A 14,079-nucleotide genomic window follows, 5' to 3' on the forward strand; every position below is an offset into this window, starting at 1 on the left:
CTTCTTATTTCACATAAAAATTAATCAAGTTCTCACCAAATGGCAAGCAAGGTGTCAGAGCAAAATTAGGATAGAATTTGATGCACATGCAGCAAATGTTCTCCAGAAATTGAAAGAGGACTCATTAATCAACATGGTGGGTAATTAATTCAGAAGGAAAATGGAATCACCATGGCCATTTTTTTTACTATACAAATCTGGCATCTTCAAGGTAGCAGGTGTAAGCACAACAGACCCCCAAAACCAATTCAATATGAGTGAAACTGAAATTTTCCTCATCAGAAGGTAATTCCAATGGACAGACAGTGCTGCAAGATTCCTCTCTGGGACCATCAATCATGTTTATAAACTATCCATTTGCAGGCATGGACAATGGAAATTTGAGAAGAAAAATACCTCCTGAGTATATTTGCTGTCCAAATTGTAATGAGAGGTTAAATGAGAGTAAAAATAGTCACCTACATGAGCAAAACACCAATAAGACTTATGACAAACGATTACATTTCTAGTTTGGTAAAACCTAGGCTCTAAGGTATAAGAGGTCAGCAGTTTGCATCTTTCCTCATTGACAATTTTCCTCTTAAGGATTTCTATGTTTAGAAGTGGGATTGGGCCTTCCCTCTCCAGGGAAGGGGGTAAAGATGCAGACAGATGCCACTAACTCTTCCCTCCTGGGGTTTCCACATCACTGCCCACTGCCTACTCCACCCACTGCCAGACTGTGACAGACCGGTCAGCCCTGGAAGAGGCAAAAAGGAGAATTAGAACTACCTCTCTGCCTCAAATCCTCCCTGTCCTTCCTGTGCTTCCCTCCTAACTCTCTTTTACACATATCCTAATCCACTTTTCCTGGAAGGTGATATTTCATTATATTTGGAAGCATGGCCTTGGAAGTCACATTAACTTAGCTTCTTTTTTTTTTTTTTTTTTTGAGACGGAGTCTCGCTCTGTCACCCAGGCTGGAGTGCAGTGGCCGGATCTCAGCTCACTGCAAGCTCCACCTCCCGGGTTTACGCCATTCTCCTGCCTCAGCCTCCCCAGTAGCTGGGACTACAGGCGCCCGCCACCTCGCCTGACTAGGTTTTTTTTTGTATTTTTTAGTAGAGACGGGGTTTCACCATGTTAGCCAGGACGGTCTCGATCTCCTAACCTCGTGATCCACCCATCTTGGCCTCCCAAAGTGCTGGGATTATAGGCTTGAGCCACTACGCCCAGCCTAATTTAGCTTCTAATTTCAGCTTTACCCCTCAGGAACTGCATGAGCTCAGGTGGGTTATTGACGTCTCTGAGCCTAGTTTCCCTGTTGACTATGTGAGAATATTATCACCCACAACAAATGAGTCACTGAGAGGGTTAGTAATAGTGCCTCTTATGATCAGGCTTTGTTTTAATTGCTATATATATATAAAAGCCATTCAATCATCACAAAAAAAACTTGTAGGTGATTGATATCTCTCTTACAAGTAAAGAAACTGAGGCACAGAAAAATTAAAATACCTTGTTCAAAGTCACATTACTATTAAATGACAGAACTGGGATTTGAACCCATGACATGTTGCTCCGGAGTCCTTGCTGTACCATCTGTCCTACTGCCTCAAAACAGCACATGAAGCACTTAGCCCAGTCTCTGGCACAGAACAGATGCTGGAAAACGTGACTTCTCATTGTGTGGCTGTTGTTATGTCTGTCATGTCTTTCTTGATATCATTCTTTATGGTAGAGAAAAGAAGATGCAGGGGAAACATGATAAACACAAGGATGGATGGGTGGATGGCTGCAAGGGTGAATGGATAGATGGACAGATGGGTGAATGGATAGATGGAAAGATGGATGAATGGATGGATGGATAGATGGAGGGATAGATGGATGAATGGATGGATGGATGGATGATGGATGAAATGAATGGAGGAATGCATGGGTAGGTGAATAGATGGGTTGATAGATGACTGACTGGCTGGATGGAAGACTGGATGGGTAGATGAAGGATGGATGATAGATAGACGGGTGAGTGGATGGATATACAGATGGATGGATGACAGGTGGACAGGTGGGTGAATGGGCAAATTGATAGACGGGCAGATGGGTGGATGAGTAGAGAGAAGGATGGATGGATGAATAGACGAATGAAAAAATGGGTGGGTGAAAAAGATGGGTGGATGGATGCATGGGTGGAAGGAGAGATGAGCAAATGGATGATGGATGGGTGAATGAGTAGGTGCATGGGCACATGGGTAGGTAGAAGAACAAGTGAATGGGTAAGCGGGAAGATGGATGGATGGATTAGTGGATGAATGAATGATTGATAGGTAGGTAGGTAGAGAGATAACATTTGAAACCCTTATTTGAAAAGACAAATTGTGCTCTACCTGAAGGTTAGATGATGATCATAGGAAACAACTGCAGGATAGAAAATGTATAGATGGCTTTAGAAATGGAATAAACCTTGGATGTCAGCTAAGTCACCTTTCCAACCAATACCTGGGTTTTCTCAACATCTTCTCTGCCAGGCAGTCCCCAGCCTCTGCCATGTGCACCCACCACAATGGGGAGCTAGCTGCCCCTCCAGGCTAACTCCCCTTATAGAAGAGCTTAGAGAAGCAGAAAGGCTTTCTTCATAATTAGCTGACATTTATATCCCTAAAATTTCCATCTCTGCCCCAGTTTCCACTGTCTTATCCACGACAACCTTGCAGATATCTGATGATTATGATCAGGTGAACACAAAATATCACCCATACAAGCTAAACAGCCTTAGGCTTCTGACATGGAAGGCCATGGTGGGGATTTGGGTTTTACCAGGGAACAGGGTAAAGCTGGTGAAGGCTTTTCAGCACAGGTGGCCCAACCGGATTCACTGAAAAGGTACCTCTGGCTGGTGTGTGAATGGACTGGACGGTGAGGGATGGACGTGAAGTTGGTGGCAGAGGCCAAGAAAGAAATGGTAATGGCTGAGATTCAGGTGCTGTTGATGAGATGGGAAGAGGTGGAGAGCTCCAGGAGGGAGAGGGGAGAAGTCCTACGTAGGGACCAGTGTGCAGGTGAGGAGAGGCTGCATTAGGATGGCACCGCAATTCAGCCGCCTGTTTGTAGTAAACACCATGTTTATCACACGTGACACTGTATAAATGGATTTCTGGTTAAGGACAGATGCACCCTCCGGGAATGTCAGCTGCCCAGCACTGAGATGGAGAACTGCATGTGTTTCCTGTGACTGCTGCTGTAACAAAGTACCACAAAGTGGGTGGCTTCAACCAACAGAAATGTGTCACCTCACAGCTCGGAGACCAGAAGGCCAAGATGAAGGTGTCGACTCATGCAAACAGTAGGCAGCTGTGCCAGGAAATTAAGGTCCTCAGGAGCATCCTCTAGCCAGCAAGGGCTGCTGGTGGATAAAAACCCCAATGTGAGGGAGGTAACAGGGAGGGTCTGCAGCCTTAGATGAGGATTCTTGTGACTCCACTCTGAACCAACTAGAGGATGCATCTTTGGGGTACTCTGCTCTCCTGCAGAAGTTCTCAAACTATTAAACATCAGAATGTACAAGAACAATTTGAAGATACAAAATGCAGCTCCCCAGGCCTGCTCTCAGGTTCTGGTTCAGAAGGTGTGGCTTAGGGAGATGTAATTGTTTCCTAGGGTACTTTCCTATGTAGCCAAGTACCATCAGCTGGATGGCTTAGAACAACACTTATTCCCTCCCAGTTCTGGAGGCCAACAGTCCAAAGTCAAGGTGTTGGCAGGGATGGTTCTTCCTATGGGCTATGAGGGAGGATCTGTTCCATGCCAGCTTGTGTTGCCAGCAATCTTTGGTATTCCTTAGCTTGTAGCTGCATCATTTCAGTGTGTGCCTCTCTTCACATGGTGTCCGTCCTGTGTCTACGTCCAGATTTCCCTCTTCTTATGAATATACCAGTCATGCTGGATCAAGGCCCACCCTAACAGCCTCACCTTAGTGAGGTTACAACTGCAAAGATTATACTTCCAAATAAGGTCACACTCAGTGGTCCCAGGAGTTATGACTTCAACATAGCTTTGTGAGGGGATGCAATTCCACCCATAACAGCAACCCTGAAGGTACTGCAGTCCCTCTCCATCCATGACAACATCCAAGTAGAAATGGGTAGGCCATCTATTAGGCATACCAGAGACTATTCCTGCTTTAGCCGAGAATTTGGGCCAGACGACTACTAAGATCCTGTGCAGTATCCAGATTCTAAGATCCTGTTTTCCTGGGAAGGTATAAATTGCTTTATCTTCAGGTTAGCTCTTAGTTCATGAGCTGGGAAAATGTTCTTTCCCCTAAGAAAGGTAAGGCCCTGGTAAAGTCCTTTCCTCTGGAGAGAAAAGGGGCATTTGGTAAAAACGAGGGAAATCTGAACAGACTGTGAACTTTAGCTAATAATAATGTATCAATATTGGATCATTCACTGTAACAAATGTAGCATATAAGACATGAGTACTAGGGTAAACTGGGTAGGGGAGATAATGGGAACTCTCTCTGTGTTCTCCTCTCAATAGTTCTACAAATCTAAAACTGTGCTAAAATATAATCTATTAAGTAAACAAAAAGTAGAGCTGGACTCCTTAGTATGTGCCTGTTACAAATGAGGCCCACCCTCTCTTCAGCACTGAGATGCCAAGAATCTGGAGATGCAATGGGAACTTGAAACAAGAGGTTGAAAACGGGCCGTGCACGGTGGTTCATGCCTGTAATCCCAGAACTTTGGGAGGCCAAAGCAGACGGATCACCTGAGGTCAGGGGTTCAAGACCAGCCTGGCCAACATGGTGAAACCCTGTATGTACTAAAAATACAAAAAGTAGCCGGGCGTGGTGGTGTGTGCCTGTAATCCCAGCTACTCAGGAGGCTGAGGCAGAAGAATCACTTCAACCTGGGAGGCGGAAGTTGCAGTGAGCCAAGATTGTGCCACTGCACTCCAGTCTGGGTGACAGAGTGAGACTCCATCTCAAAAAAAAGAGGTTGAAAACAGCCTATATATCCTATAGGGAGAAGAGGGGGACTGGAGTCAGTCTCGGAGCCCAGGGAAGGCCCCGCGGCAGAAATTACAATTTTTGAGGGGTCTCTCAGAAGCTCCTCTTTGAGAGAAGAAAGGGGGCACACATGAATTTCTCCGGGTTCTGGAATCCACATGCCAGAGCGGACCTCCACTGGAGATGCCTCTTCCTTGCATTTACATCCTTGAGGTTTCAACTTAGCAGTCAGCTTCTCCGTTCCCTGAGGCAACTCTGCCCACGTGCCCTTCCCTTGCATTTCCAAGGGTTTCCTCCAATCCTTGGTGGGCAACGGCAGTGCAGGCCTGGAGCCCAGGGGCATCACTGCGGGGGTGGCTGGAGTTTTGCTGATGTTTTCTGAATTCCACCCTGTGCCTGGAGTGATGAGAATCCTATGAACTGTGCCGTTGAGGAAACTTGGAACCCAGGCTTGGCCTGGGCGTGCAGGGCATGGTTAATCTGTGTCCAGGAGTGTAAGAGCACCATTCCAGGCCGCTGAAGGAAGCCACTCTGTTGTTGAGTCGGGCTCCGCTGGCCATAACTTAGCAGAATGAGCAGCTGGGGACGGAGTAAGACACACGCTGAGTGTCACGGGCAGGGTGGAAGCTGCCACTGCAATGGTGGTTCCACCTTGCGCTATACCCTGCACCATGCCTCTCGGCACATGAGCCCTCTCTCCCTGCAGACAGTGGGCATGGACAGGCTCCCTGCTTTTCTTGGCTTCCTCCCCGGCACCCAGCCTACATCGTGCCTAGCGCTGAGGGAGAGCACAGTAAACACTTGCCAAAAGAACAGAAGGTGTTTGTCAGACAGAACTCCTCAAGAAACCCTCACCTTGCTGGAAGATGACAGTGAGAGCTGCCGTGGGAACCCAGCAGGCATTCCCTCTGCTGTGCTCTCCAGTGGCCCCTTTACAAACTCCATAAGAACCCCGCCATGTCGGGTGCTGCACAGGAACCCACCACCTCTCAGGAAATCCAGAAGCGAGGATCAGGTTTGAGGATAGGGTTGCTGTCCACCTTAGCTGACCTTTGCTCCTGCCAACCGTCTGGTGCTCCAGGTGAACTCTGATACTGATCCTTCCAGGAAGGTAGAAGGGCCTAGACACGGATTATCTGTATCATGGGGCTGGAGTGAGGAGAGATTCAAGGGTCCACCAGGACCTTCTTTCAGAGAGTAAGGCCTCTTCCCCACCACCACCCATGTGTCCAGCCTCCTGCACATGTTCCTCTGGCACTCATTCCCCCTGCTAGAAATGCCCCATGCACCTTCTGACAAGTCCTAATGGCCCTTGAGATCCAGCCCAGATGTGTTTTGAGGTTCACCTGGTGCCGCCAGGCCTGCGCCACCAAAGGGACAGGGTTTGATATGGGAAACAGTCACAGTCCGAGCATCACAGACCATGCTGAGGGCCTCGGAGGGAAAGCACACACGCACAGTCCCTGGCATGGACCAAATGCTTAATCCATATGGAAGAAGAAATGGAGAGGAAGGGAGGGAGGAAGGGAGAAAGAAAAGAAGAGAGGAAGGGAGGGAGGGAGGGAGGGAGGCAGAGTTTTAAAATAGCTTAGAACTTGGAAGGGAAAGAGATGGGCATTATTTTTAAGCCTTGTAAAACTGACCACCACCCCACAAGGACCTCCAGTGGAATATCTCACAACAGGTCATGAAGTGAGATGACTCAATTCCAGAAGTATTTCCTGAGCATCTGCCATGCGCAAGGAACCACGTCTATCCCACTCAATGCTGAGGGAAGCGGGGGAGGTGGGCGAGCTGCACTCTAGTCTCAGAGAAGTGCTGCCTCCACTCAGACCTCCGGCCCTTCCCTCTTTGTGAGTCTCCTCTTGCATGATCCAAGAAGAATCTCTACCAAATGGTCTGCAAACAGCCAGGAAGCACCAGAGGATGTCCTGGCCTTGGAGTCAGAAGACCTGGGTTTGAGCCCTGGACCGACCATTGCTGATGGAGAGGTAACCGTTCCCAGCATTTCCCGTGTTTAAAACACCCCTCAGCTGCTCAGAAACATTCCAGAAACCATTCTCTGACACACCCCTTCGAGTCCTCTAACCCACTGACCTCCTCCTTTTACTTCTTCTCAAGGCCCCTCAAGTCTCCACTTCCTTCCTCATCCTCTTGAGATGTTGTGATCCCTTCCACCCAAAGATTGGCAGCCCTAATTCCTGGAACCTGGAAATGTGGCCTTCAAAGGGAAAAGGGTCTTTGCAGGTATAATTAAGTGAAGGATCTCGACACGAGGAGACTATGCTGGATTATCCAGTGAGCCCTAAATCCAGTCCTGAGTGATATCCTAAGAGAGAGGCAGAGGGAGATTTCATACATACAGAAGAAGGGGAGGCCACGAGCAGGCAGAGATGGAAGTAAGTTGGCCACAAGCCAAGAAGTGCTGCGGTCTTGGAAGCCCTAGAAGCTGGAAGAAGCAGGAACAACCCTCCCAGAGCATTTGAAGGGAGCATGGCCCTGCTGATACCTTGATTTCAGCCCAGAGAAACTGATCTGGGACTCTGGCCTCCAGAACGGTGACAGGGTGAGTTTCTGTTGCGTGAAACCACCAAGGTCAGGGTCATTTGTTACAGCAGCCACGGGATACTAATATAGTTAAGTCCCTATCCCTCTCCCTCTCACCTGGGAAAGCTCTGCAGGCCAGCTCTGGTCCGGGCACCAGGGTAAGGCCAGCACTGCATCCCATTGTATAGATAAGGCAACTGGAGTCACCAACGCAGTAAGTGGCAGAGCTGGGACTCAACCCCAGCAGTCAGGCCTGGGTTTTAACCACTGGGCTCTATGCCATGCCCACCAGTGGCCTCCATGGCTCCACCCAGACCACTGAGACCACTGCAGGGGAAGGCACCTCGTCCAGGCAGGGAGGCCCACCAGCCTCACACGGGCAGTCCATGCTGCTCAGCAAGTCTGGGTTTCTCTAGTAAGCCACCTCCCCATGGTCAGGACTGTTTCACACTTTTCTACGTTCCCACCTTTTCCTCCCCTGCTGTCCTCACCTTGAACTTCATTGAGAAGCATCTGACAGGTTCATCCCATGTGCCCTCCCCAAGCCACACACCTGCTACATCTACATAGACTCTGCCATCCTTCCTATCATGACAGATGATGGCCCAACTCCTGTCCAGTCCTTCCATCAAACAGAATCTCCCTGCAAGGGTGTCCCAGCCACAGGACACCCTTGGAAGAAGCTGGGTAGCCTGAAGAACCACATCACATCTGGAAACGTGTTGTCTTCTGGTTTCAGTAATGCTGCACCTCCTCCTAGTCTTTGCTATCAAGTACCTTATAGCCTCAAGTTTTCTCTGCAGGTGACTTTCAATTATAGCATTCCACCAAGTGTAATGTGTACCTCTTGCGTAGTGGCACTTACTGGGCCAGGCACTGTTGGAGGCACTGGGGATGAATCAGCGAGCAAGACAGAAGGTCCCTGCACTCACAGGACTTACTGCCCAGGTGGGTAAGACGAAATACAACAACATTAATTTGAAAAAATAAGGTAGTTTCCGCCAGCCTTGAGTGTTGTGAAGAAAATCAGAATTTCAGGATAAAGAATGGAGGCAGTGTTACTGTAGGGAAGGCCCCTCACTGGCTCTAATGACTCTTCAATCTCTGTGCCGTCTACACCTCCCACCCTGGCCTGGTCCTCAAACGTCCACATCCCTTCCTACCTCCTATGCATGCTGCCCACTCCAAAATGCTCATCACCAGCTCTCAGCTTAACAAGGCTCCCTTAGAAGTGTCCTCTCCAAGATTCTTTAACAGAGCCCCTTGTCCCTTTATAGCTCTGACCACAGCGTAGAATCAAAGAATTACCAGTGCACGGAGTTGTGTGTGCTTGTGTAAGCTCTATAAGGACAAAAACCAAGACACTTGCTAGTGTCCGGCAAACGAGAGTCTTGGATCTATCACAGTGCTTGGTGCAGAAGGAGCCCTCAGCAAGAATCTGTTGGATTCATCAATCCATTAATTACTTTTTTAAAAGTACTGCATGCACCAGCAACCCAATCAAAGAACAAGTGAACAAAAGAATCTTGGATGAGTTGTTTAATTTCCCCGGGCTTCAGGTTTTTAGAGATGAGGAACAAAATCATTTCTCTAAAGTGTTTACAACGAATAAAAAGAGTAGAAGTTGTAAAAATATACCATATGGTTGGCACATAAAAAACTACTAAACACACATATTTAAAAGCCTCAATTCGACAAATACTCATGAAACACTTACTTTGTACAAACACGATTTCGAGACAGTTTAGAGGCAATGTTGGTAGCATCCAGAAAGAGTCCTAAGCTTGTTCTAATAATAGAGGAAACAGACATAGATCTGAACTTCTTTTTTTGTTTTACGTTCTTTGACTCTCTGAAACATCTAAGCTCAGTCTTTTTAAAAAGCTGTTCGGTCAATAGAAGAAAAGATTGAAAACACTCAGGCCTAAGCCAAATCCATTACTACCCGTGTGACCTTAGGGAGAAACCAATAAGCCTTTCTGAACCTCAGCTTCCTGGTCTAAAACGGGAGAGATGAGAGAATTAAATAAGATCACAGGCGAGAGGTGTGTGAAGTGGTCAGGCCTAGAGTAAGGCTGGAGCTAAAACACGATCGGCACTCCATGTCCCTAGAAGCTTCCAGAACCAGCCGGTCCTGCCTAGTTCCTCTTTCCTCCCGGTCCCAGCATGTGCTGAGACTGAGTCCACCTCCATTATAACCACAGTCAAGGAGCCTGATAAAAATCAAAGGAAATAGTCCTTCCTCAAATTCTCTCTGTAAGACGGCCTATGAATAAGCAATGTAAAAACCACCACGCACACCTAGGAAATGCTCTTTGTCAAAAATAACTCAGCAGGATAGAGCAAAGTTATGGCTCTGATGGGGCTTGAAATGAGGGGGTAATCAAGTCACCTAATGGCATATTTCGAATCCCAGCTAAGCTTCATGTTAGAATTACAAATGGGATAACTGATTTGCCAGAGAAAAATGCTATTTTTAGTGGGGAGTGTGTCACAGATTTCCACGCATACTAAGCTCCTGCCATTCTGAGTGACATTTTCTTTCTGGGAGCATCTAAGCAGGACGATACAGCAAGATGGAAAGATTAAAAGTAATTGGCAATGCTATAATTGAAAAAAAAAAAAAGGACTGGGTTCCTAAAACTAGTGTCCAACCACAATGCCTGAAACAGAACTGGAGTTCAATAAATATTGAATGTTGGGACAGGAGGGAGGATGGGAAGCTGGGGGAGAGGAAGAGAGGAATGAATTTAGCTCACAAGCTGAACACTCTCAGTGCATGCTTGATAATCAACGCTAAACACTCTTCAGGAAAAATAAGACAAGCTCCCAAGAAAAATGAATATAAAATTCCAGAGGTGCAAGAACAAGACCATTATAAACTTCGACATTCCTATTGTACTCAAGCATCAGGACTGGCAAACTGCAGCAGCTGCTTATAATTTCATATAATGTAGGGATAAAGACTGGGCTTCTTATGCCCCATTACTTTTTGAATAAAAAACAAAGACAGGAGGATTAATACTTTCCTATTTTAAAGTACTAATTACTTTAATCAAAAGGTTATGGAGTACCACATACTTGCAAATTAAATACCCAGGTGCTGATTGCATGATCCAAATCTTTTCACTCTACTTGTCATTTTCATGTTTTGTAAGAAAACAGACTTTTAGCTCTGAAGTCATTTGATAATTAGCTGCTCACACCACGTAATATAGTAAGTGACATTTATGAACCTCTGCCAATAACTTCGCCTTCCACTGCTCGTCCATTTCTCCCTACTACTTCAGACAAGGTGGCAAATTTTAATTTGTAATCCTTGGCATTCTGATTCGGGAATTAAGTGAAAATGAAGAATGGCATCTGGATGGCTGCACAAGGCTTCATTAACCAAGCCATACAACTGGCACCCAGAAACGGATGAATAAGCCCTGACTCCCCTCTTGGTACAAGGTCAGCCCTGCAGTTACGAGGCTCCAGGCCTGGCTCTTCACCAGGCACCCAGTGAAGAAGAAGCACCCATTCAAACAAGAGGGGAGTCCCTTTCTTCTGAGAACAGTCATTGAGCTCACAAAGTGGAATGAGTCAGACATAGCAGAGCTCTTCTCTCAGGTCAGTAGGTAGTTGCTCCTGAAAAGCATGACACAGAGCTGCTTCTGGTTCTACCTAGGATCTACCTCTTTGTGTCACAGGACACCATTTCTCGGACCCAGGGAGGATCAGGAAGCCACTCAGTTTTGCACCCCAGGTCTCCCACGTTCAGTATGCTTTCAATTTTCTTGAGAAAGACTCAAGGAAGGGCAAATCACCCTGACCACTTCTCTTTAGGGTCTGCTAATCTGACCAGGGCTCACAGCAGCTATTACCATAAGGACACGTCCCTATCACAAGTCTCTTTCACATCATTACACATGACAGTATCCCGAGGCTCTAGGTTATGGGTTCCCCGTTTGAGAGATGAGAAAACTGGGCTCAGAGAACGTCTGTAAAATATAAATGTGCCTGAGCCTAAACAGTGAGGAAGCTCAAGTCCATTCTTCACTCACCAGATGTATTGCTGTGGGTAAACCTCTCAGCCTAGCTGAGCCTCAGCTGCTTCAACTATCAAACACTGAAAATAAGATGCCATACCAAAAAGCAGTACCATGAGCACCAAATTAAATAAGGGGTGTGCACATTTCTAAAAGTGACATAAACAAAAGGTATTTTATCTGAAAACATATTACAGTTTTTCATCATCTTGATGATTCCAAATTCCCAGAAATTACCCTCCAGTGGGCAGTGAGTGGGCAGAGAGCTACAAATCTTGAACCTAGAATAAAAAAGGATTCCTGTAAATGAAATCCAATATGAAGACTTCACATTTGGCCCCATTATTAATCATCAGCAGTCTAACAAGAAAGCAAAGCATGTTAAAATAAAAATAATCAGATACGAGCAAATAAGAATTTGATCTGGGAGAAATGAAGCCCAGCTTTGAATGATCTCAATCTCTGATTGGATTAATATAATCCATAATTACGCTACTAGCCGCTTAGAAGAAGATAACATCACCCTCGTCCTCAGATTGCCTTTTCAACTTCATATACAATGTCTAGCACATAATCAAAAATACACAGAGATATGAGACAAGAAAATATGATCAAACACTGAGTGGTACTCTAGATAACAGACACAGAATGAGGGTACAGATAATAACGTCTTCAGACAGCGACTTTAAAATAATTTTGTTTGAGAGTAAATAAAAAAATAAGATTGAGATTTTTGGCAAAAAAAAAGGAAAATTAAAGATAACATAAAGAAGTCATCTTAAATATCTGTTGAAAGGAAAGAAGGAATGGCAAGGCCATGCTGATGAACCTTATGTAGTTAAGGTTACCTATTAGACTGTGACCCATGTGTCCATCCAGGAGAAATCTTGGGCAATGATTAAGAGCCTGGACCATGGAGCAGATGACCTGAGTTTAAAACCTGACCCTATCATTTACTAGTATATGCCCTTGGGCAAGTTACTTAACCTCTCTCAATTTCTCATCCATAATATGTTACAGAGAGCAATACCTACTTCATAGGCTTGTTAAGAGGATTGTATGAGTTAGCTCTGTAAAGTTCTTAAACAGTGTCTGGTACTATCTGCTATTGCACATAGCAAGTATGATGTTAATATTCATTAACTACATAAGAAGAACTGATTTCAGTTCAGCATACAGACACATCACCTGGTCTGGCCTTTCTCCCCTGCTGCCTCTTTATTTTCTATACTTAATACCCCAATCTGCACATCAGCCACACTTGGCTACTGACATCTCACCAAACGCACCTGGCTCCTTTCACATTCTTATATCTGCCCTTTCTTTCCTCTGTCTGAAAATCGTTTCCATGCTTAATCAATTTGGAAAGCTTCTTCTTAAGCCCTCAGAATCAATTCAGATTCTCTCCCTCTTAACTGAGTACTAGACTTAATATCTGGATGATGAAATAATCTGTACAACAAACCCCTGTGACATGAGTTTATCTATATAACAAGCCTACACACACATCCCTAAACTTAAAAGTTAAAAATAAATAAATTTAAAAAAAATAATTAGTTCAGGCTGGGCGCGGTGGCTCACGTCTGTAATCCCAGTACTTTGGGAGGCCGAGGCGGGTGGATCACGAGGTCGGGAGATCAGGACCATCTTGGCTAACGTGGTGAAATCCCGTCTCTACTAAAAATACAAAAAAATTAGCTGGGCATGGTGGTGGGCGCCTGTAGTCCCAGCTACTTGGGAGGCTAAGGCAGGAGAATGGCGAGAACCTGGGAGGCGGAGCTTGCAGTGAGCCGAGATCGTGCCACTGCACTCCAGCCTGGGTGACAGAGCGAGACTCTGTCTCAAAAAAAAAAAAAATAAGTTCAATGCCACCTCCTCTGGGAAGCATTTCTGTGACTTTCTCAGAAGTAATTACTTCCTCTTCTGTGCTCTGCCAGTCCTGACCTTCCCATTAGCATGGTGGTCACCCAATTTTGTGGTCATTTCTGTTTATGTTTCAGTCTTTCCCACTAGATCAGACTTCCTTAGAGCAGGAAGTATGGCTTCTACACTTCTTTTCCTAGATGCCAAACATTCAGTGCATAGCAGTTGTTGAATTATGACTACAGAGTGACAAATGATTAACTGAATGAATGAAATAGACTCCGTGTTTGGTCTTATGTCACTGTCATTAAAACATTCATCACATCTGTGGAAGTATAATGGGATTTAGCATTCTTACTCTTCTAAGGCTTGAAGCATACTCCCAGGGTCCTCGGAAGACAGAATGTCTACCATTTGGTCGTTAAGGGAAAGGTCCTCATTCACGCCATCAGCTGAGGTGAACGGCAAGGGTTCCAGCTTGCTGTCGTACTGCCAAACCTTCAGGAAAATTGCAGAAATAATAATTGATTGGGCCTTCTTGTAAATTCCATGTGCTGAGAAAGCCAGGAGGGAAGGCCAGGGGTCTGCAGTCAGAGTACCCAATCAGCCCCACCACTGTGAACATGGTAAACCCAGACAAACTTTTGC

At 45.8% G+C, this 14,079-nt stretch overlaps 1 protein-coding gene across 1 annotated transcript in view; it reads right to left on the reverse strand.

Moving 5' to 3' along the window:
* EVC2 (EvC ciliary complex subunit 2) overlaps positions 1-14,079 on the reverse strand; it is a 92,853-nt gene that overhangs the window by 28,116 nt on the left and 50,658 nt on the right. The window contains 1 exon segment of the mRNA XM_017887082.1: positions 13,790-13,929. Coding sequence (XP_017742571.1) covers positions 13,790-13,929 — 140 coding nt within the window.

Source organism: Rhinopithecus bieti, unplaced genomic scaffold, assembly GCF_001698545.2.
Source record: "Rhinopithecus bieti isolate Rb0 unplaced genomic scaffold, ASM169854v2 scaffold_16601, whole genome shotgun sequence".
Taxonomy (NCBI): Eukaryota; Metazoa; Chordata; class Mammalia; order Primates; family Cercopithecidae; genus Rhinopithecus; species Rhinopithecus bieti.